Source organism: Epinephelus fuscoguttatus, linkage group LG10 (genome assembly GCF_011397635.1).
Source record: "Epinephelus fuscoguttatus linkage group LG10, E.fuscoguttatus.final_Chr_v1".
NCBI lineage: Eukaryota > Metazoa > Chordata > Actinopteri > Perciformes > Serranidae > Epinephelus > Epinephelus fuscoguttatus.
In genome coordinates this window covers 7614664-7640553 of record NC_064761.1, presented here as the reverse complement: position 1 = coordinate 7640553, position 25890 = coordinate 7614664, and the positions used below count along the sequence as shown (strand labels likewise).

General features: G+C 39.3%; 1 protein-coding gene across 2 annotated transcripts; it reads right to left on the bottom strand.

The window, feature by feature from the left end:
• Positions 1 to 365: 365 nt before the first annotated feature.
• rhpn1 (rhophilin, Rho GTPase binding protein 1) lies at positions 366 to 23698 on the bottom strand. Of its 2 annotated transcripts, none has more exons than XM_049587075.1 (16): positions 23501 to 23698; positions 23232 to 23321; positions 20696 to 20811; positions 13575 to 13703; positions 12746 to 12821; positions 11695 to 11772; positions 11390 to 11514; positions 10466 to 10632; positions 9915 to 10102; positions 9670 to 9826; positions 9086 to 9211; positions 7414 to 7608; positions 7250 to 7326; positions 6526 to 6672; positions 3948 to 4100; positions 366 to 3841 (listed from the first exon to the last, which is right to left on the bottom strand). In XM_049587075.1, the coding sequence occupies exons 1-16, from the start codon at positions 23522 to 23524 to the stop codon at positions 3629 to 3631; spliced, it is 2061 nt and encodes a 686-aa protein (XP_049443032.1). In that variant the 5' UTR covers positions 23525 to 23698; the 3' UTR covers positions 366 to 3628. The 2 variants fall into 2 exon arrangements, with proteins under 2 accessions (XP_049443032.1, XP_049443033.1); XM_049587076.1 differs by having other exon boundaries at positions 368 to 3838.
• Between the last annotated feature and the right edge of the window lie 2192 nt (positions 23699 to 25890).

Sequence of the window (25890 nt, the reverse complement as noted above, 5' to 3'; positions counted from 1 at the left end):
CACCATCAATAGTTCGTATCGGTCTGGTAGCAGTGCAGCTGTGTGAATGAGACAGTGAGGACAGTCTCAATGTCAAAACAATGACAAGCTCCACTTAACAGTAAGAATGCATTTACATAAGTTATCAGGAAGTGCATTAGAGCAAGTAAGGCAAAATACTAGAAATGCTCTTTGTGGCTAAGGTGACATGTATGGGCTGTTCATCTGTCAGCTGTTGTTGATGTTTTAATGCCCCCTAGTGGTAATAATTTACCATAGTAGAGACATCTGCCGTTGTATTAACTGTATTTAACTGTAGTATAAGTTTGAGGTAGCTCTCAGTGAGAGAGCAGAGTGAACTTGTCACAACATGTCAGGAGCATTCAAACAGATACAGCTCACAGTCTTTATTATTATTCACTTTTTTATTGTATTTATACATGAAAAAATAGTGTGCAAATCCCCAAATGCAGTCAATAAGAGATGGTCAGATATTGAGTCAAAGACACAAACAGAAGGAAAAAAATATTCCTTCACAACAGTTTTGACAAATATTTACTCACTCACACATACAGAGTGCAGAAAGCTGAGCAGGAAAGATTGTACCAGTTTTTCTTCAACAAGAAGATACTTTGTTATCATAACATGTCAAACTTGGTTCCTTGAAATCTGATATTTATGTCATGATTATGAGGATTAAAAAGATCTTACTATTTGTAATGTTGGTGTAAACTGTCAACACTTTTTTGTGATCGCTAAACTTTTTTCATGACAACGGAAAACACATCACAGGACAGTTGTGATCATGTTAAAAGAGAATGACATATAATTGTTTGTCCCCTCTGGCTTTCTGTACTCACCACTATGGACCGCCATGGCACAAACATTGTACAGAAAGAACACAAAGACACACACAGGCCATGGCAAAACAAAAGAAAACTCAGCATCAATTTTTAGCTGGACCAACGAGTAATGTGCTACAATTCTCACATTTCTAGATATATCAAAATCTTACAAAAAGTTCAAACACTGTTAATAATAAAAACATTTTCCCACTAACATCCTTATCTATTGTTCCTCATACTGGCTGACTGGAACACAGCACAGTGGCTGGACCACTCTCAGAAACCAGTAAGGACACAACAGATATAAGACACTACATTTCAAATACACACAAGAGTATTTGTGTGTTTCATGGTCATTATTAAAATACCAAGTCAGGACTGCATTATTAACATGAGATTTGTCCTTTTCAATGTTCACAGTGCATTAAAAATATCAAAACTACCAAACATTGGATCAAAACATCTGAAGTGCTTTTAATTATCTAAAAATGACAAAACTAAACACAAATATTTCTGCAAGAACATCATCGTCATATTCATTAGTAATGCAAAGTGGATGAGCTGATCCAAATGTGGAGCACTTTAGTGGTTAAACAGTTGACTGTTACAGTGTTCTGTCATCTCAGAGACCACTTAAGGATAATGTAAGACACAAGAAACATGGTACTTGTTTCTAATTCTTAACTGCCCTCTCAATTCTTTCTCCATCAGTACATTAATGTTACAATACATATACTTTGTCTAAAGTTAAGCAAAGGAGCTTTCAGTGACTTACTTAATTTCACTGCAGATATTGCCAGCTGTGTCGCATAGCATTGTGTCACCCGCAGCACACACTGGACACATTATATAGACAGAAGTAGTCCAGGTTTGTTAGCCGTACTGTGCCGATACAGGAAGCAAAAGTGATTAAATATCTGCTTCTCTAAAGCATCAACACTAAGACATAGGACGGGGGTATATCTAATGTTGCTTGGGTGCGGTCTTAAAAAGATTAAATCCAAATAGGTTTGTTTGTGTCATAAGACATCCAGTGAGCATTAAACTTAGTCGATAAAGGTGGACTCATCTCATTTTTTGTTAATCCCGATTCCATATCAGAGTAATCTCCAACAGCACTGTACTAATATTGCTTATCTGAATCTGAGTTAGAACAAAAGCTGAAACCTTTTCTTTGTTGTCCCATTAGATCTCAACATTCACAAGCTGTAAGCATGGTTAAGACTTACAAGGTTGGGTTGTTTGTTTGTGAGCCCTTGGCCCTGGACTTACTGTTAGCCTGTTAGTTAATTTATTTATTCACTAGTCTCTGGTTGATTGGAATGATTATTTTTAACGTAACTGTCAGTTGTTTGCTTAAAAAAAAACAAATCAAGTTCAGTAATATTCAAAATAATCCTTTGACTCTCAGTGGCTTCCTGTCTCACAGTGAAGTTCAACCACTGAAAGATGTACAACAAAAGTTGTGTGTGCATAGGGCTGGACGACATGGAGACAATCAAATATTTTGATATCTTTGACCAAATACCCTGATATCTATATTGCGCCGATATTGTAGTGTTGACGATTAGTGTTTCACAACATTTTTGATAAATAATCATCATTAATGTGAATACAATGACCATGCCCATACACAATCTGTGCTCACAGAACTCTGCAGATTTTCCACAGATTTTAGGGATAAAGACGCTGCTTGTAAATCTCAGAATGTTGTCACTGTCCCCTCCACCTCCTTGTGCATGAGTATGACAATCGTGTGTTGTATTCGGTTAGCATCACAATCTAAGTTATTGGTGTAGTGAGAAAATATGTCAAATTTAAGATTTACTATTAATAGATTAATAGACTGGCAAATACATTTTTGTTTTCTCCGCTCCTTTCATTTTAATGGCCATGTGTCCCACATTTTGTTGATTGATATTTCCAACAAATGTTTACATTTTTTCTTGAAGTATTCATGATCAAATAAAATTTCTGATTCAAAGATTCTACTAAAATCTACTAAGATGTTCTTTTAGTCGATTCTGTTTGGGTCTGATAATGACTCTGTGGGTAAAGGCAAAAAGTAGAACAGCTATAGAGCAGTCTGGTAAGTTCAGAAAATGACATCACTTGACTGTAATGCAGCCTTTAGAACTCTGAAAAGACTTACAATATTACAATATCCAAAATCTAAGATGATATCTAGTCTCACATCACAAAATCAATATAATATCGATATCTTGCCCAGCCCTGCATCTGCATCACACATTTTGTCAGTCAATTTTTGTATTTTTTTTTTGCACAGAGCGATGCAGGAGCAACAGCATGGCAGTTTGTAAGCTTTATAAACCCAGTCCTGTCTCAAAGTGACTTTAGAGCATCCTGCATCTAAACTTTTCCTTGCATTCTGTCTCAACACACTTTTAGGCTGCAAGGCAGAGCTGCACAGAGGAGTACGAAATACTCCTCAGAGGCAGGACTGTTCAACCCTTGAAAGTTATGGCATCAGCAGTAGGCTCTTAGCTAAAAGCTACATGTCAGAAGGTGTTCTACCTGGTATGTGTGCTTCCACATATTTGAATGGCCAGCAAAGCTGCCGGATACACTGGACTGTGCTGAAGCAAGAAGAAGCCAGAAACAACTTTACTGGAGTAACCTTGTGCTTTTTGTCAGAGCTCTCTGCTGCAGCAGCAGCAGCAGCAGCAGCAGCGTCCCCTGCTGATGTTTCTTGGTGCAGCACTACTGTCAGTCTGAATGCGGTCCTGATCGTAACCTGTGCTCCACTGCTGTGATTCCCTGAGTGGTTCCTCTGCTGTCATGTCTCAGTACATGGCCTCAGTGTCTCGGATGCTTCCGAATGACAAACTGAAAGTGCTTCCTAGTCTCTTAGTGACCCCGCCTCCTTCCCTCTTCTTCTTCCTGTTCCAGTTCAACAAGGAGGCGGAGCTCTGACCCTTAGCTCCACCCAGCAGACGCTGCCGAGTATTTTCCTTATCACTGCTGTGTGACAGCATTATGGTCCTCCTCTCTACCTGCTGACACACACAGGTAATGTCTTAGTCACTGCACAGGTAAGCACAGACATGTTCAAACAGCAGTCACTGACATCCCAAACACACACTTACACTCACAATGACTTACCTGTGTATCATGTGAGTGTAATGTCACCACACTGAGCTCCACTCCTCTGTCGCTACAGCTCTTTAGCATGTGGACCACCTCGCTGTGTTTGGCCCATTTACAATCCTGTCCGTCAACTGCTACTATGTAGTCTCCTTCTCTTAGTCCAGCCTCCTGTGCAGCACACAAACATCAGCAAAGCAGTGAAGACTCACATTATTTGTTTACCACAGCATTGTTAGGGGTGAAACGACCCATCAGTCTGGTTTGATATATTGATTTAATGATTAATGATCTACTATCAGAGATGCAAAGTAAAAACATCAACCCATATCATCATTTATAGGATGTGCCTTTATTTTGAAATTCTCTATCACTGCCAAACAGTACCAGGCGGTTAATGACAAACAGCAGGAGAACAAAGAGGATAATGTTATTTACTCAGGGATGAATCAGCAGTGTGGAAATATTTTAAATTTTGGAGAAAATGGGTCAACAGACAAAGCACACATTAACATTAGCTGCTCTATTTAAACAATGTTCGGCTGAAAAAACATGCATACAGGCTGAAATTCAACCGTGCTGTTCTGTTGGAAGACACAGTGACTTAAACCAATGGTGAATAATAAAAAGTATAAATAACATAATTTGGTAAGCTATGCGCAGAGGTAAAACTGTGCTAGCTGCCAGGATAATTTATGCAATATAAAAGTGCTTAGGCTAATAATGGGTGACTGACAAAAAAACCCAATTGTTTATCCTATGAAAATCTTGTTATTAATCCATGTTTTATGACTGTTGGGAGAAGTTTGTCTTTAGGGCTTTAAGTCAGATAACTGTGACGTTTAAGGAAAAAGATCATAGTCTGAGGTAAAAACTTTACTGTACTTAATCATTACAATCATTTACATTATTTATGTATTGTTTTTATCTTTTACGGCCAAAAGTAAATTAGAAAGCAGTGAGAGCTTCCTCTGTAACAGACTGTGTTATATGGGTATATGATATTGTCTCATACCGATCACAGGCCCCTGCACTGAATCAAACTGAAATCGTATTGTGGCAGACTTTGTGATATCAGCAAATATCATATTGTTGCCCAAAGAATCAATGTAATATCACCACTAAACTAATGATTTACACCCTTAAACATAGTGAGGCATTTTTTGTATCAACAACTACAAGTTATACTTGTGGTTTGCTGTCTGAAACTCCAGTTAGACTGTTCCCACCCACACAGGGTGCACTGTTAAAAAGCTTATATGAGTTTCTATTTACATGTTTGCTGTCTCCTCTAAGCTCTCTAGTGGTCAGAAATTAATTATTGCAGCTTTCATATACATTAATAACTGAAACTGTTACGATGATGATGATGATTGTAAGGTAGATTCAACAAAAGGCACACTGTTTCCAGGGTTTCCAGAAAAAGAGATTTAAAAAATACCCAGGAGCATATTTAATTTAATTCAGTTTAAACAGATTTGCAATGGATTTTATGTCTCCACGAAAAAAAAAAAAAAAAAGATTATTGAGTTTCCTGCTGGCACAAGACACTCTCCACTGTTGTTTACAGAGAGATACAGCCCTTGTGCAACAAGTGCAGCTTATACATTTTTCCAGCATTAAAAGGTGATATAAATGGAGAGAAAACTCAAATAAGATGGATGGATTATGGATATGGATTAATACCTCAAAATAAGAAAGAAGGAAATTTGTTGGAAGACAGTGCTGATGCACTGTATGGAAATACCTTTGTCTCAGTATTAATTGTGTGAACAGATCAACAACCACTGAGTTACTATGTAATAGGTAAATATAAAACACCTTGCTCAAACACCAAGTAGATGTGTAAGCTCACGAAACTTTTTTGCAAATATATAACAGATCTGCTCATACACAAATATAGAGACAGATTGGTCTCAGTATCATTCATGTGAGCAGATAAACAATTCATGTGTTCACGTGTGATCTGCAAATATAAAACACCTTCCAGAAATACAAATTATTTGTAAATTCACAAAGATACTTAACAAATATAAAAACAGATCTGCAAATATGCAAACAAATTCTAAAAATTACACACATACACACACACACACACACACAAAAACTTGCCACAAATCCGCAAGTATAGAATTGAGATTCACAAATGAAAAGTGGACTCACAAATAACTGTTTCCAATGCTGTAAATGTTATGAGGATATTCATAAATGCTTTTCATGTATTTGTACTTGATTATTATTATTTTTCATTTGTGGAATTTTTTTGTGTAATTGCAGCTGTGTTTCATATCTGTAAAGTATTTTTTTGAATTTACAAATCATTTGTTGTATTTGTGGAAGGTGTTTTACATTTGCAGATCACACATGAACACACAGATTGTTTAACAATTGTCATCGTTGCCAAATATAATACTGAGACAAATCCATCACCATGCATTGCATTTTTTGCTCTGAAAATCTGATGTTTACAAGTACAGTAATTGTGAGAGGAAATTTCTTGTTCCTGCTTCGAACAGTCTCATACTTCTATAGGATGTGGAATATGAGCAGCTGTGCTCTAACTGATGCACATAAAGGTCAGTGGAGTTTGTCTTACCGCTGCACAGCCTCCAGGCACCACTCCAGCCACCAGGACGGGGGAGTCTCCTCTGAGTGTAAGACCTAGTCCGCCCTCCCTCCTCTGTAGGCAGATCACACGCATCGGACCCCAGCGAGCCCGAGCACAAAACACTGACAGAGGTCCCTGCAGCATAGTGAAGAGTCATTTTCAACTCAGGTACCAGAAGATGCTGCAGTTTTTTAAAATTATTTTAAGCCCTATTAGCACTGGACCAGTATTACCTGGGGATTTAGAAATTGTTTTGAGCTTGCTTTTTCTGCTAACAGGTATCCATGCTGTGTAGCCAGATGAACCTCCTGTATCCAAAATGCTGTCAAAACTTTCATTTATGATTGCCAGTGCAACCTCTGTAATTCTCGACTGAGAAAGAGGCAGAAACGAGGTGCAGAGAAAACAGAAAACATACATAGGACCCCAAATGACCAAGATGCCAAATCACATGGGACTAATATTATCACATGACCTCTGTGTTTGGCAAAATATGGTGGGTAATCTGTTGTGTCATTGACAAATTACAGGTATTGCAGAGGTGCATGGTGTAAGATCAGACGACCTCCACAACTATTACAAGTTACCAAAGGTCCTCAGGTATACTAGTCCTGTGCAAACAGGGCTTTAACTGGGTTTACAATTGATGTGGGGCATCATGACTGTGCATTTCCCTGAATGCTAGACTGTTGTTACAGTGAATATGTCTTACCAGTCTTTGGAAGATATCAGTAACTTGAACTGTAGCAAAGTTGGTTGGAGTTATTTCTGGTTTCTGATGGGTTTGAGCTGTCAACAGAACAAACCACAATCACTTACTGTTACTTAACCACAGAATCACATGTACTACTGATATGACTTAAAACAGACACTTACACTGTATCTCTGGAGCCTCTGCAGTTTCATCAAAGTCATCCTCTCTGTCCAGCTCCGAGTACTTATCCAAGGAGCGTTTGTGTGTGAGAGACAGCACGTCCTGCAGGATGTCCATCTTCCTCAGGATCTTACACAGACTGTGGACACGCATGGCCTCCTCATGTCTGATTACTGCACGCCGCAGGTGAGCTTTACCTGCATACATGTAGGCAGACATTAAAGGGCCCGTGTGTAAAATGGGTTGAAAACAGTGACATCAGTGGTGAAATTCTAGATTGCAGGGCTCACTCGCTCACCCCTCCCGTCAGGTAAATGACGGTGGCCTTGTAGGGACAAAAAGCTTTGCGCACGAGTTTTTCATTAGTCTAGCGACGAGGTGAATGTTTATTTAGAAATCTAAGTCATGTTATGATATTGTAATGAATCCCTCACAAGCAGGAGACCAGAGGAGCGTTCGGGAAAAAGGCCAGTTTATTTGAGCACTCCAAAAACTCGGTAAAAAAAAAAAAACGGTAAGACTCCGTCCCAAATTCTGACTCTTCTAGCGTAACAGACACACTTCATAACTTTACACACATACTTGTTTACAATACTGAGTGGGGACCCCCCCTCCCCTCTCTGCTCAATCTGCAGCCCGCACACTGACTGACAGCATAGCCGGTAAACAGAGCTCAGCTGTTTATTTAGCCTAGCGTTATCTCGACTATAGTAGCTGCAATGGACGACTTTGAACGCGATTTTGAAGAGTTTCTTGTAGCGGACACAGACCCAGAGCCATACCTGTTTGAGCTGGAGCATACAGATGAGGAACTCCATGTGTTTGATGCTGAGCGGGCGAGAAGAGAGGCTGAATGCACAGAATGGGATTCGGTGCTACTGCTACCATCGTTGGGGAGATATATCATCAGGAGGAAAAGCGCCACAGAGAGTGCATCACAAGGAGTGAAGTTGCATCTTCTTTTCCTCGCAGATGACGGTTCGGGTTCATTCTCTCCTGTTGCGTGGTAAGTGTGGTCCATTCGCAAACTTTATAACTAAAAAAACTTTTCACTACTCTCTATCGACGAACTACTAACACTCTGCTGTTTCCTCCTCCTTCTTCCTTCCTTCCGCTGTCTTCGTTGGTTCATTTATACACGCGAAAGGCGTTCTCTGGCTGGCTGGATTGTCCACTCGGTCTGCCGTACATACATGGCAGCGCAAGATGGCGACCTCTCTAAAGCAAGGCCCTGGCCATATAAATATATAAAAGCATAATTATAAGGCTACGAAAACCAAACGAATTTTATTTTATACAGATTATACACTTGTATAAACATATTAATGGGTAGAATATTCAGATTCAGATTGACAATAAACCATGCCAAATATTACACACTGGCCCTTTAATGTGTGTGCATATTACTTTGACCCAGAGTGGCACATGTGGCAGATAAAATTAACCAAACTGAAAAAAAATGCTAGAAAATATTTAAATCCTTTGAACATTACATCCCTGATGTTTGCATAAAGTTGACCTTCATAGAAATGTACTTACTACTCAAAGCAACTACCTGGTGATGTTCTTTATAATGACCTCCACCACATTGAACTTTCTGAAAGTCACAGCTGAGTGCTTCTCTATGTCTGTGTCCCTCTGTGTCTCTCGCTCTCGCATATTCCATGAACTCACCAAGCTTTCTTCTTTTTTCAGGGTCTTCTAAAACCTGGCTGAGTGTTGGCCCAGCAGGAACATTGACATAGAACTGGAGATAAGCCTTCTCTGCTTCCTCATCATCCTCGTCCTCCTCAGCAGATACTACAGAACAAGATATTCCAAATCAACATGTGTAGATGCAATTGATACAATTAGGTAAGAATGATCAAAGGGTAAGCATTGAATTCAGCGGCTGAATATAAGTCTAAGTGTGTACAGGCACATTAGTCAAAATATCACCATCTGAACTGGGCAAAGTCTGTATGGATAATATGGATCAGGTTTTGTAGTGTTAACTGTTTTTGTCCTCCATTATTTATTATTACTGTAATTTCTTTATCTTGCTTTTAGTTTTAAGGAAGCTCTTTGTACAAGGAGTCAGCTTGCCACCACTTCTGCACAGTGTATTTAAGCTGTATATGTACAACATACAGTATGTCTATACTGTAGGTGTGTTTTTGTATGTGTATGTATTCATGTATTAATCTCTTACTTTACAGCATTCTTTTAACGTGGAAATAAAGTTCATTCAAATTAAAACATGCTTTCGTGAGACTTACACGTGTGATCGCAGAGTGCGACAGCTGCGTAGTAGTGTGAGAGGGCACGGAAGTGTTCAGATTTGACCTGAACCATGGACGCCCAAGAAAACGGCACATAGTCCTTCATCAGAGGCTGCGTCATGGTCTGCTGCACTAACAAGTAGACATCTGACACCTACAGGACACACACACATACAAACAGAGTGAGAATTACAAGATGTCAACAGTAACAACACAGCACAACCAAAGACGTGTTAACTCACCCGTGCAGCTTCCTGTGCCAGGCGGAGTTGGGAAGTGAAGTGTGTGTCCTTTGTGGTGAGTGTGACACGCTCAAACACACACTCCTGCACCTGGGCAACCATCAGACGTACCAGCATGCAGAGCGACGGACCACTCATGTCCAGACTGGGAGCGTTGGAGAAATTCTCTTTAAGGTAATTAAATGCACCTAAAAATAACACACACAAGGAAAACACAAGTATGCAAAACAGCATTATTTTGTCAATTAAACAATCAATTACTTGATTGACAATCATTTATCAGTAAAAAATCCCAGACATGCGCTTATCTCAGATTCTAACATTTGAGGATTTGCTGCTTTTCTCTCTTACATCATTGTAAACTGAAAGTTTTAGGCTTTGGTCAGACAAAACAAGCAATTTGAAGATGTCACCCTCGGCTCTTGTAATAACCACTACACTTTTTTTGACAATGGATAGAATAAATCTAATAACTGAGGAAAATAATGGACAGATTACTTCCTTGTGATCCAATTGTGGAGCATTCAAGTAAGTATCTGCTGTTTCATTACCTGCAGCTCTCTGAAAGGCATCTATGGCTCGGTCTATGCCAGCTGCTGCAGAGCGGTCCTGTCGTGCTCCGATCTGTGTGTAAAGAGCACCGATGTTGAACAGCACACTTCCTTTCTCAAAGGCCAACGTACGTTGACATGACGGAACGCCTGTCAGAGAATCGTACCTAAGGGACAGACGAGGAGGAATAAAATAAATTGGCATGCAAAATAAAAAAATAAATAAATAAATTGATGTCTCATCAACCAGTCCATGTATACAGTATTTAGACAGGTGCATGTCACAGTTTGTCTTTGCAGACTATTACATCAGATTTGAATAGTATGAGATTTTATTTTTAGCCGCCTTTCAAGACCCTCAAGGTTACCTTACAGGCAAAGATAGAGAAAATAACAACAGATTAATAAAGTCAACGAAAAAAATAAATAATAAAAATAATAATAACATAATAAATTAATAATCAGCAAGACAAGATTACAGTGAATAAAATTCAGTGTAAATAGCGGCTATGTGTGGCCAGACGGACAGGAGTCAAACTGAATAGGCTATAGCATGTCACAAAAAATGTCATTAAAAAGGAAATACAGCATGCAAAAATTACACAAAAACTTATAGTATACAGAATGTCCTAAGAACTGCGTAATGCAGTATGCAGGGTTTCTAATTCTGATTTATTTGTTGTATCAGCATTTACACAAGTAGATGTTTTTTGTAGCTGTGACACCCCCATACGTACAACCTTCAGACTTTTACATCTCTAACACTGTGCTCATGTCCTAGCCTTGTGATAGTCTGGTGATCTATCCAGGGTGTACCCCGTTCCTTATCCAATGAAAGCTGGGATAGGCTCCATTTCCCCATAACCCTGTATTAGGTTAAGCAGTTACAAAGAATGAATGAATGAATAAATGCTCATGTCGTACCAATGGAAGTGTACACCCAGGTTCCTGTGTAGAGGGAAGAAGCGCTGGTCCAGGTAGTACAGTTGGTTGTAGTACTCCATCAGGAGCTCCAGCCCAGCCTGGTTACGACTGGGTGTACGCATGGCCTGACCCAGATAACAACACACATAAATATACATCTAATGTCAGACAATACTTCAAGGTGACCGCAAGTTTATAACATATTTCAGGCCATTTATACTTTTTCCAGTTGTATTATCTCTGGCAGCAGTTCTAACTAGATCAAGATTCCGTTTGTATGGAGCTGTATGAGTGCATTTATTAACCTGTCTGAGCTCCATAAGCTCTTTGATCTCCTTGCTGTAGAGAGAGCTGTCCTCTCCGTAGTGCTCACAGATAAAGTCCTGTGAGGGGAGACAGACAGTTACATGATGACAAAATCTGTTTCACAGTTGAGATATTCTCTAATATTTAAACAAATTGTAGAGGACCTCAGTACCCTTTCAACAAATATATAAGACAAAAACTAGAATTACTGCCCTGCGGTTGTATGCCTCCGTGCACCAGTTAAGTTTCTCTACAGTTTACATCATGTCCAAATACTTCCCCTCCTGATCCTGAGATATGACATTGATTAATGGCCAAAAAGGTGTTTTAAGCAGAACATTATGATGTCCTGATTAAGCTGACCTTTGACCTTTTGGATATAAACTGTCCCAACATTGTCATTTTATCCTATTAGACATGTGTGTGATGTTTTGTCATAATTAACACATAAATTGCTTGAGTTATGGCCAAAAACATATTTTGTGAGGTAACAGTAACCTAGACCTTTGACCTGTGACCACCAAAAACTAATCAATTCAGTTCATCTTTGAGTCCAAGTGAGTATTTGTGCCAAATTTGAAGAAATTCCCTTGAGGTGTTCTTGATACTGTGTTCACAAGGATTTGACAGACCCAGCCACAGATGTTGCCAGAACAGAGACATAAAAAGCCAAATTAGACAAAGAGGTTTCACTATAAATCATTGTTTTTTTCTTTATAGCTGAGTTTTTATATTAGTTTAAATGCCAGCATGTCTGAAATTCAGAAAATCAAGCTTTGACATATATTTTGGTAATGTTTATGCTTTAGGTTTATATGTAATACTTTAGGGTGTGAAGTTAATTTGCTATTATCACAATAAATAAAGCAGGCCATTTGATGTATGTTGTCTTCAGGTTAAAACAAGTGTCAAAGCTGTAACACTTCTTATAATATAAGGATAATAGTGTTCCTCCTCTACCTTGTTTTAATATTTTAAAATATAATATTCACTGTTTCGCTCAGATCTCTATGTTTGTATTGTTTATATTTGTAAATATGTTGTCTTCACCTGGATAGCAACTGTGAAGTCCACCTCTTTGGTTTCTTTTAATCCAAGTGGGATCATGGGAACGTTGATAGCATCACTGTGAAAAGAAATAAATACAGCGTGTGTGTGTGTAATCTTCCACACATTATATGTAAACACCCACATGTAAACACAGTACAGGTTATAGCAATGGTCAAGCCAGCACTGCCATCTGCTAGTCTTCAAACCCGGCAGGCTCACTGCACAGTGCCTCATTCTGCTAATAGGCAAAGCTAAAGCCAAGTATTAACCCTTACGCCCCTGACTCCCCCTACAGTCACACCCTTCCATTCACAATGAACCAAAACACGCACACACGCCACGGGGCCATTAATGACATTCTAATCAGGGGATTTACCCTTCCAATGACCCCGGGCTGCAGAAGGAAAAATCTCCTGGCCGTGAAGGACTGCGCACACACACACACACACACACATACATTTGTACTTCTATATTTGTAAGGACTCTCACTGATGTAATTACCTAGCCAACAACACTGACTGAAACCTAATTCTAACTTAAGGTAAATCCCAACCTGCAAAAAGCTCAATAAAATGTCCTAGTTTTACAAAAATGTCCTTACTCTCCAGGTCTGTAACATAAACTGGTCCCCACAAAGACAGAGGTACAAGAGCAGACACACACAGTGCACAGTGTGAATACAAAAATGTAATGGATGCTTGTTTCCTCCAATTATAATTCTCATTAGACTAATAAGAGTGACCTGGAATTCATGGAGCAAATATTAAATAAGCCATGGTTTATAGACGGGCTGTGTGTGACTGTGTGACTGTGTGTGTGTATATGATACCTGTCTGTCTGGTAGACCTCCATGTTGCTGTTGAGCTCCTCCAGCTCCTCCTTCAGCAGCTGCAGGTTGGAGTTGACGAAGCTGAGCTCCAGAGCAACGGTTTCCTTCACCTTGTTGTTGGTCGTTGCCCTGCAGAAATTAACACATATCAGATCTCTTATTATTTTTGACTTCCATTTTCAATGTGTGTGAGGAGAAAAGGAGAGTTGTCATGACTCTACTCAAAGTCAATATGCCACTCTGAGTCCTTGCCAAAGACAAGGAGAAGGTCCCTCCTAAACTAAATGCATTCCATAATTAAAATGTCTTTAAATTAGGCCAGAATCCATCTTAACTGAGCTCTTTGGAGAACCTGAAGGTTTGCTGCTTTCTTCTCTATCATTAAAAACTGAATATCTTTCAGTTTTGAACTGTAGTCTGACAAAACAATACATCTGAGGATGTCAACCTCTGCTCTGGGAACTTGAAATTCTACATTTGCTAATTTCCCCGGAGTGGGATTAATAAAGGCTTGTGTTATCAAGTAAGTGACTAATCAATTAATCTGGAAAGAAAAATTATAATTAAAAAAAAAAAACTAACTCGCAGATAAATGGATAGTAAAATGATCAGTAGTTTCAGAATTGGGGACATTATTTTAGAGACTTAAGTATTAATCAAACAATTCTTTGTTGTGAGGTTTTATAAAGTATACTGTAACTAAATTCAAGATTTAATCGGGCCCAGAAAATCAGGCCCAACCCTACATGAACCCACAGTTTTTTCCAAGCCTGGCCCAAGCCAGAACTATGGCAGCAGTTTTGATCCAAAGCCCACTGAAAAAACAGAATTTCCACTGAAAAAATACATCTTTACAAACTATAGTCAACTATAGTCTTTAACAGACATATGGGATGCGTGGTGCGTTCCTGAACAGTCACCCCAAGTGCCAAAGCACACTCAAAGTGCTATTGGAATCTACCATGCAGTCATTCAGAACACCAGTGACAGAAGTTCTGGATGCTCTCTCTGAAAAGTGAAACTTAAGTGTTCTTTAATTCACATAGAAAGAGGGAAATTAGCATGCACCCAACCCAATTCAAGCCAGGGGGAATGCTGAGAAATTACGGCCTGGCCTGGGCCTGTCAGGTCAGCCCAATCAAAGATCTAAACTAAATACACAAAACTGCACATTTATTCATAGTATATTGTGAATTTCCATGATTTTTGCAGTAGTTGCTTGCTTTCTTTCTTTATTCTTATGCACCAAACACCAAGGCAAATGTTTTGTATGTAAAAACTTACCTGGCAATAAACCAGGATTTTGATTCTGATTTTTATGTGCATCTACCTTATTCTTCTTCTCACCTTTTGCTCACATAACTGATACCTCTCATTTATCAATGAAAAATACAGAGATCTGAAATTGACCAAATATATGAAATCTGACATTCCTATAGTCAGGTTTATGCTTAAACAGTCAAGTGTGTAGGATTTACAGGCATCTATTGACAGAGATTGTATATAACATCATCTGAAAATATAGGACTTGTGGTGTTTTCATAACCTTATAATGAGCCGTTAATACTGTATCTACATATGGAGCAGGTTCTTTTCCACTGGTGTGTTTCTACAGTAGTCCAGAACAAACAAATCAATCACTGGCTCTAGAAGGGGCCATTCACATTTTCACACTGGCCACCACAGTTCTCCTACATGCTTGGCACGAGGAAGAATTTTCAGTTCTGCATCCTCAGCTCTAGATGCCACTAAATCCTACACCGTGGAGCTTTAGCTTACCAACTTAAAGAAAACAAATGCTGGCACCCGGCTGTATAAAACAGTACTACATGTCAGAGGACATTGTCTTACTGTATGTCCTTCGCTTTATTACAGATACAAAGCTTAACATCACAAATATGACAATCCACCATGAAAAACTGAGAGGTGCAAGTCAAACTCTGCATTCATGGATGTAAGCATGACACTGTAAACACCCAAAGAGACGGACTTTTCTTAGACAAAAAGCCCGTCTTTAATTTATGCAACTATCTCATCTCTCCACCCTCTCCTCCATCATTCTCTGCTCATTCACTTCAAGACTCTCAACTCCTCCTCCAATCACATGGGGAGGGTGTTAGTGTTGAGTAAAGCCAGCTCACACTGCTGGGGGGAGTCTAAGGTCAACAACACACAGTGTTCCTGGAAGTCTGAGGCATCCCTGAGTTGTCGTGGTAACTAATAATATACACTTACCCAGAAAACTTTCCTAATTATGCAACACTTAATTTCACTGGCTCAATGATATGATAGAAGTATGTGTCTACAGCACAAAGTGGACCAAATGACCATAGACATTTGTGATTAACAGACTTGCAAAATGGCCCTGAATTCACAAAATAACCGATATTTTGCACAAGAATGCATCATTCTGAATGGCTTCTCAATAAATCCACACTTTCAAAAGAGGAACAAATGAGGTAAAGATAAAAGAGACACAAATCAATGTTTTTTCTTTTGCAGTCTGTATAAAATCTTCATATTGAAAACACTGATAGACAGTTTTCCTGATTTCAGACACTCTCAGTTTGATCACACTTAAAGATTAAAGGTCTCTGTGCTGAATGAGTCATTAAATGCATCATCAGGTGGAAGATTTCAGGAGGAAAGATACACATCGGCTGTCAAGGCCAAAGGCAATCTGACAAGGTGTGAATACGTTTTGGGTCATACACAGCACACAAGTTAAAGATTAACACTCCACACACTCTGCAAACAAACTATAAGAGCTGAAGATATAATTTGTACACAAATCCAACATCTTGATCACAAGGTGTTTGCTTTTCATCAAAAGCTGTCAAGTTTCCTGTAAATTCTATTCTCTCTTTTTTTTCCTCTCACTTCCTGAGCGCATGTTTGCATCATAAGACCTTGTGTTCATGCAAAGGTAGCTTTTGTCTCAACTTGCATGAAAGGAAGGTGATTAATAACAAATATTCTGTGGACAAACTATTCCTGTAAATTAGTATCATCACTTCTTCCAAGTTAAAGTTAGACACCTATTAATTCAACTGTAAGTCAAACCTGTCTTTTTTTTTTTTTTTTATCCGGCATATACATTATTGATGTTACTTAGAACATCAATAACTTTAGGTGCTGTTACTCCACTGCTTAAGCTTTAAAACTATTTCTTACTATTTCTCAATCTTGCTAGAGCTTCTCCTCTGAGTATGTTTCCATTTGTCAGGGTGTTTAACTATGCTGATCAATGCAGACACTCCAATTTAAAAATATTGGCAGCCAAAGCATGACTTGCAGGAAAGGAACAAAATGGAGAGTTAGTGCATTTTCAGACATGACTGGTTTCACGTAGGAAACAGTCTTTGCCTATCTGTTTATCGATAATTTATATTTGCACTCATCTGCTTTATCTGCACCCTTTCCTACTTTGTACAACTGCTACACAAACTGTTCCTAAAACAGTATTTTACATTGTTTCAGGGAGAACGCTTTTTGCTTCTGTTTGCTTTTTGTCATGACAGTCACTGGCTATTTTTATGTGCACACTTATATTCCACTATTATCTTGAATATGAAAATAATATGAAATTGATGCATGTCATGTAAACAGTATATTCTGTTTGGATATACAGAATTTGGACTTTGAATTTAGCATTTTCCAATTAAGATATGTGGGATATGCTGGTATTATGCAGGTTTTAATAGCATTATTTAGACATGTATACAGCGGTTTTTACTGCAGTTTGCGACACACGGCCTCTTGCTTTTCTGTGGTTGGCTCTGTGTGTTGTCATGGATATACTGTACACATATCATCTTGCCAACAGTTTGCAAGGCTGAGTAGAGATGCATGACCAAAAGAAGGATAAACACACATACTTTTAAACACTATAAAACATTTGGGTATCAACAGGTTTTTGGATATGTGCAAATATCACAACACTGACCTTTTCAAGAAGGTGGTTGAGGGAATGAAAAAAGGAGGCGTTTGCATTGTCCAGCAAGTCCACCACTGGTAGGACACTTTGAAAAAATAATATTTCCATACACAGAAGCAAAATAACAGCAGTTCCAGCCATTCCACGTTGAAACTTTTACCAGAAAATGCATGATCACATGTAAACAGGAGTATTAGAGGAGTATTTCTTTTCATTAGCCATGTGAACAGCTTATCAGGAATACTGTCTTTTTCAGAATAAGTGCAAAATACGTGATATTTTGTGCATGTAAATGTAGTCAATGACTGGTGGAGAAACTGAAAGTTGTTTATTCTTTGACACATGACACATGTTTGACACACAGCTGAGCTCACCTTTGAGCTTCTGTAAATAATGTTAATCTGTCCAGTTAGACCACTTTACCTTCACCTCTCTCTTCATCTGTCACTCCCTCCCTCAGTGAAACACACACACACACACACACACGCACACGCACACGCACACGCACACACACCTATATCTAGGATCACGCCGAGGGCAATCTGATTAGTCAGCTTTAAATGGGCTGCCAAATATCCCCTTCACACACACCCACTTGCACGCAAAACATGCTGGAGCTTTTAAGGGGAAAAAATAAATCCCTTACTCTGAGTGTATGAACTGACTGAGAGACATAAGGTATCAGAGAAGCTGAAAACAATTGTTCTTTTCAGAAACTTGTGATATTTTTGTAATAACAGATCAGGATTAAACTAGTTACTGTCCCTCGGCTGAATTCCCACAGAGAAACACACCCTGCAGCACACAACATGACGTCTTCATCAGCCAATCACAAACCCTGATGAGTTACAATCCCTCTTTCATCTGCAATTAGCATCCCCCCTCCCATTCACCTCCCACCCACCAGCACTCATACCACGACCCAGTTCCACAACAGTTTCAGAGTGAGTGAAGTGAAAGCGAGACGTTTTGTGAGAGTGTGTGTGTGTGTGTGTGTGTGTGTGTGTGTGTGTGTGTGTGTGTGTGTTTGTGTGTATGTGGACTATTCCAGTTGACCGGAAAGGGGGAGGACAGAAAAAAGAAAAGGTCTGACAGTGCCAGACAAATAAGTGGGGGATGAGCCTGCCGGGGCTCCGTTGGGAATCTCTGCATGAGAACAGGACAGGAGGCGGACACAAAGCCGGCTGATTACAGGCCAGCAGGCTGTGTGTGTGTGTGTGTGTGTGTGTGTGTGTGTGTGGGGGGGGGGGGGGGGGTCCACTTTGTCTCTGTGACCCATCGTCCCAATATAAAGGGCAGGAGCGCTTGTTTTATTTCCCCTAAACTGAGTCATCACCTTTTAGAATAACAGCCCAAATCCAGTCAAAATGGAGTTGGGAAGAAAAATCCAAAAGAAAAAGAGATCAACACCCGTTACAGAATTAGGCCTATTCAAATCTGCCTGTTAGTGCTGATTAGTTGATTAATCAATCAACAGAAAATGTATTGACAACTTTGAGAACTGATTAAGCTATTTCTCAAACAAAAAATGCCAGAAATTCACCAGTTCCACCTTCTCAAATGTGAAGATTAAATGCTTTTCTCTGTTTTAGATAAGGCTGCAATTAACGATAATTTAATTCAATTATATTCTCAATTAATTGCTTGGTCTGCAAAATGTCATAAATTGGTAAAAAAAAAAAAAAACCTCACTGTCAGTCACTAACACAAACAAAGAAAAGCTGTAAATCATCACACTTAAGCTAGAACATGGTAATATGTGGGTGCTGTGCTTGACAGATGGCAATAAAGTGATTAACAAAAAAGTTGCCAATTTTTTGTTGACTAATCAATGAATCAACTTATCATTTCAGCTCTAGTTTTATATACTTGTTTACACAATATTTTTGTGTTTCATACCGTTACGCATAAGAACCGATTAAGAGATGTCACCTTGAAATCTGGAAATGTATGGGGGGCACTTTTCACTTCCTAAATTTATCGAGTTAAATAACAAAGAGACTAAACAATAATGAAATTAATTTGAAGTGGTATGCCTGTTATCACTATCTATCTATCCCTGAGAAAGGTCTTTGTGAAACTTAATAATCTGTACCCAGACAAGCCATGGCATAATAATGAGGGGTGCTCTTGGTTGTCGTTTAATTAAAAGATGTTGTTTTCTGTGTCGGTCTTGTTAGATTCTGACATGGCACCACTTAGGGGGAAGAAAGTAGCTTCTTGCTTTAATTAAGTGGCTCCTCCTCCTTCTACTCCCAAGTTGAATCTTTATGAGTAAAGGAGTGTGTTTTTAGAGAGTTGTTCACAGTGCTTGCTTTAAATGTCTCAAAACTACCACAAAAAAGTGTAGAACAAATGCTTGCACATATATTAAATGTAAACTTTAAGCCTCAATAGTGATCTACCTCCAAGTGGATAACAAGCATGCAGAGCCTGAGAAAAAGTCAGAGGGAGAAAGCAAAGGCACCGAGACACGGAGAGAAGCTGGAGGGGATAAAGATGACGCTAATGTTCTCAGAGAGAATACTTTGATGTTCTGCCACCGTTTCTTTTTTCATTTCCCTCATTTCTTCACCAATAAAGCTCTTGTGTGCTGTGTGGATGACAGTTAACTGCTTTAAAACACAAAGCCAGCACAGTTCAGCTGGGTGATCAGCCACACTGGTGTTGATGCTGAAAAGTTTGTATTGTTCAATTATTGTTTTGTAAGAGTTAAAAACTAATAGTAGGGAAAAAGGGAAGAGGAGACACAAACATACAAACATGCTTAATGTTCACACAAATAGAGCTATAAAACTGGGTGGCACTCATCATCACATCTTAGAGAGGAAAAGCTAATGCAGGACAAAGTTTGCCCTTTCAAATCTTAATAAATGCCATGAATAATGTGTCCAGGTGACAACATTAGATACTTTTAAATAACCCAACACAAACCTTAAAGATACACAACACCATCCCAAATGTTGACTCATTTCCAACATAATTTCACTTATTTTAATGAATCAGGTGGCACTGTCTTGAAACAGGATCAGTGAAGTAGAGATGCACCTTGCTTAAAAAATGTTTCATGCAGAGAAAGTCCCTCAACACATGAATCTACACCAAAATTAACTTTTATTAACTTCCCAAATTATTATTGAGAAAAACATCCATTTGATCCATTTGATCTGTCCCATGACCTCACCTGAACAGGTTCTCTGCTCCTGCTCTCATGCGCATCTCTTTGTTGATCTGCTGGTTGATGCGAGCTCGCCGGTGCTGCAGTTTACTGCGCTGAGTCTGGGCAAAAGGATCACATCCCTGCAGAAAAAATAAAGGCACAGAGGAGTCAAAGTAAGTGATGAAGTGCTAAATTACAACAACAATTATGACCATTTTAAGCCCTGAAGAAGTAAAGGCTGCTTCCGCAACAGGTGCAGAGGCAAGACGTCCAGAAAGACAAATCTCTCACAGTGGACTTCATTCACCACCAACTCGAAGTTTTAAATAACCAGTTATACTTTTTTAAAAACTCGCTGTTCATCATCTCACTTAGTGAGAATTGTTTGCTTTAGCCTATCTGTCGATACATTCAGCAAACACATTCTACATATACAGGGATAAATGAAAGTGAACCCTTAAGGGCTTTCTGAGTGAAGTTGAGCGTACATGGTACATGGCCTTAAAGAAGGATTTCGCTGCTGGAAGAATTGTCTTTTCATAAAACTGGGCTGTCTCTGCATTAGAAAGACACAAATACTTTTGAAATTAGTGCTGCATGACCAGAGAAAACAGAGGAAAAGGGTTGTGGCATTTGCTTTTGCTTAAGAGGTAGAAAACCTACAACTACCAGAATGCACTGTACCACACCGGACCACTTAACACCCCTGCTGGTAGGTGATGTAAGGCGTGGGCTATTTGACACAGGAAACAATGTGGATGCTGGCTGGTAACAAACAATCTCATATTACAGTTTAACAGTTAGCTAATAGGTTACATGAGAAATAAGCAACGCAGTAACAAAATCTTGCTCCGTATTTCATCAGCGCTGCTTTGTTTTACTGTTCGATCTCAGTTTTTCAGCCTCTGTTTTTTTTTAATGGAAGAAACAGTATGTAAAGCCTTTATGGTGGCAGTACAGCCTAAACAGAAAGCACCCTGTGAGACTTGCATCAGAGCAAAAACTCCATGATGAATAGCATAGCATGCCAGAGATGATGGGTGTGTCAAAGAGCGTGTCAGAGACGTGGGCGCTCAGGAGGGGGAGAGCCTCGTGGATGCTAAACATGGTAATAACCTGGCATAGTACAGCAGGAGAAGACCCTTCTCCACAGAAGGATAATATGTTTAATAGAAAAAGGAACTGGTGATATGTCAGAGCTGTGTATCTATCTGAAGATTTAAAGGCCTCTTAAATCTCACTTCAACAGGCTTGTTGCCAACAACACCAAAACAGCTGGTTGTTAAACGTCTACTCACTAAATCACCAATCTATCATACAATGATCCACTGTTTCACACTTAAAGGGTAAACATATGTACAGTAACATGACAGATGGAGCTGCTGTACTGTAAACATGCTGAATACTCCCTTTCCTTATCCTTGTGGCTCCCTCCATCACCTTCTCTATCCCTCTCGCAGCCAACTTGCACAGCATATGGACGTTTCTCATTTTCTCTTACTCTTTCTCCCTTTATCTTTTCTCGTTCCCTCTCACCCAGTTAAGGTGTTTGTTTAGCATGCACACGTCAAGTAATCCTCAGAGTGCCTGTGTGGATTAAGATTCTGGCCGAGCTCCCACCTCTGCTCAACCATCAGGAGGGCAGGAGGATGGAGGCTGCTGCTCGACATCAGGGCAGATAAAGTCTAAAAGCCTGTGTCAAAAACCCTTCCGTGTCCAGGTGGCTTTCCCTAAGCACAGGTGTTGTTTTTCAGGATCACAGATACAAACATGCAATCTTTTAAGGTGCCGCTACAATCTAATCTGACATCCATTTCAGCAAGGTAAAGTGCCTTGCTTAAGAGCACCATGTCTGTAATCATTCATTTCTCCATCAGTGTTTTCCCTATTCAAACCAGGGATGTAAACCAGAAACAATTCAACAGGCATACTGTAGGGATATGAACATTCTTATTGCCTGATATACTTTGTGTACTATACTATAAATGATATGATATCAGTGTCAGTACAATGGAGGTGCTGTTTTCTACTAGTGAAATAGAAAACAAGGCTAGGCAATTGTTGACTCTCTAAGACTCAATGTTGCTATTGTTGTGAAAATTACTTTTTGTTACTTTTATAATTTCTGTTATTGATTTGTTATATTTTACAATGATGCAGAAGGTAACAAAATCAACCAAATACTCTCAGGAAAAATCATATGGAAGTGAGACTTAAAGCTTGTAGTTGCCAATACAGATATCATCTTTGAGGGTTAGGGGTTCTTTCATGTTTTTTATGTTGCTGACCGCAAGTATCCAGAGGTGAAGCCACATAGCTCTTTTAATGAGGCTTCAAATTAACCTACTTGTAGGACCTACAGTAAAAATAGTTATTCCTGTATGTACTTTGGCATAAAGTCCACAGTCTGCAGTCATCTATTTATGCAGATATTAAGGAGCCATCCAGAACCTATGGAGGATATCCAGACCCCCTATTCCTCATGTTTATCTCATACCCAAAGTGTGTGTTTGTCTATATACAGTATGTGTGTGAGTGTGTGTTTGTCCAGGTTCCTCACCTTACGGATGCTCCCACTGTGGCTGCCCTCTGAGGGTAACATTAAGGGCATGTCGTCGTCCGAGGTACCGTCTGACAGGGACATCTCCAACTCTCTGTGGACGGTAATGTCAATATAATTCCGTTCCAAAGTGTCACTGTTTAGACGTACTTCCTATATATTGCCATGTATGTTTAAGACAGCTCCCAGCTTTACTAGACATTATTGAAAAGACAATATTGAGCTAAATTTGGTGAGTTAGGTTAGCTAATGAGTCGCGGTTTTACCACTTGCCTTGTCGCAGGTTCCTCCATCGTGAGGCAACGACAAAAACTGCCAAAAAGTCCCTACATTTCTTCCAACTTTGTATAATTCCAAGTACTGACAAGGCTCCACGGGTCAGCCAACACTAGAGTGAAATAAACAACTTTTTACTCCTCAAAACAACCCAGCTTCAACTCATTACATTACGCTAGCGCCTCCTCCGCCTGCTCTTTTTCTGAGTTGTGTGCAGCTGCAAGAGCTTATTCACTAAGGCGGGCCCCAAATGTGGGAGCTAGCCAATGACGTTGCAGTCTGTAAGAGCGACAGTAGATTTAACAAATCAGAGGGAGGATTAAGACCGAACGACAGCCCTGATCTGACCAATCACGACTCACTGCAGGCGTCCCCTACTCCGCGGGCCGTTGCTACGGCAACGTCAGGGCTGTGGCTTGTGTGTGGGCTCTGAAGAGATTGTAGAAGCTCCGCCTCCTCCGCAAGACTGAAAACATATATGTAAATGATTATGACTTCCTTTTTATTTTATTTTCGTGGTGATTGAAATGCTGAATTACTTTTGCATTTCCCCTGATCTATAGAAACAGTTAGTGTGTTGGTCCAGCCCAAAATTCTGCCAGTTTACAGAAACGCTGTACAGATACTATGGAGAAGAGAGATGATGTGACACTTTGCATGTGTTTATTGGTCCTAACTCCTTAAAAGGCAGAGAGGTTTTCCAGTTTAAATGGTTACATGTTTTTTCTTTCAACAGGCCATCACTCTATATGAGAGTCACAGTGTCAGGAACAATCCCCATAACCCAGTTACACTTCACATCCACTGTAAATGTTAATTGCATACTTTTGTAGTTCAACACACAGTCTTTTTAACATCTGCACATCATTACTGTCAAAATCCATGCACGCTGTATACACTGTCATATCCTACCTCACTGTATAAAGCAACTTGTTACATTAATCTTTCAAGGCTGACTCTGATTCTGAATCTCCATCAAAGTGTAGGCTAAATACAAAGTAGGCTAGGTAGGTTATGTATGAAAGGCAGCTTAGTCTATTTACAAAATATGATTACAGTGATCTGTTTCCTAAATTTTAATGTAAGGTTCCAAAAGGGTGCATGCATGGTATTTGACAGTAAAAACCAGTCCAAGCCAGTATTGCTCTCATGCAAACTAGCCCTGTGCTCCTAGTAGCAGAGGTGGGACCAAGTCATTGTTTTGCAAGTTACAAGTAAAGCAGAATTTATAGTTGTGTGCAGACCCTACACACATCGCCTCTGCCCTTTTGAGCATTTTTCCTTGTGCAGTGGTGTCTGTGTCACTCTGCAGTTACACCTCCAAAACGCTAGTGAGCAGTGGATGTTTCTGTGAACCGTTGTTAAGTTTAGTAGATTCAAAACACACATTAAACACACATTAAACATGGCTTAATAGAGACAATTCCAAACACAAGTACACATATTGGCTTCACTTTAACTCACAGCATTCACAGACAAACACTTGTGTTAATCTGGACACATTTTCCCCACAAATATAACATGCTAACATTATTAGCACAAGCCCATGGCATTTTACATTGTATAAAATGGCCTAGCAACTAGCGATCTTTTCCTCTTCTCATATAAAAACAGGGACAACAGCAACATTTAACAAAAGTAATGACACACAATTTTGCTCCATTACAACTCACAAAGTTCACTGACAAAACAACTTTCTTTGATTAAACATGTTTTCCAAACAAATATAATATGCCAACGTTATCAACACAAGCCTATGGCATTTTACATTGTATAAATTAGCCATAGCGTCTAGCGATCTTTTCCTCTTCTCATTTAAAACCAGGGACAACAGCAACGTTTAACAAAGATAACGGCACACAATTTGGCTCCATCACAACTCCCAAGATTCACCGACAAAACAACTGTCATACTAAACACGTTTTCCAAACAAATACAAAATGCTAACGTTGTTAGCACAAGTCTATGGCATTTTATTAGCCTAGCAATGAGCGGTGATTTCCTTTTCTCATATGAAAGCTAGATTAATCCCGAAGTAGCCTATAAATCCCTGAAGGATAAATCACACACAAGACTTAAAATGCTATTTTAGTGGAGGCTTTACTGTCTTTTCAATTTATTGTTTCTTAGCTGTGAAATAAGTGTAAATAAAAGCTTTGTTTCCACTGAGGGAAATTGTTTCAGCTTACAGAAACAGACAGGAGGTCTGCATTATCTCAACGGTGCAATTCTGGGGAGTTGCATGTCAGGCTACGGCGTACAGCGTAGACTCTAGTTATGGCATCGATTCAACGCAGAAGTAGCCTATAAATTTCCCATAAGACTCAAATCCCAAGTTGAGACTGACAAGTCCCAAATCAAATCCCAAATCCTAAATTTTGAG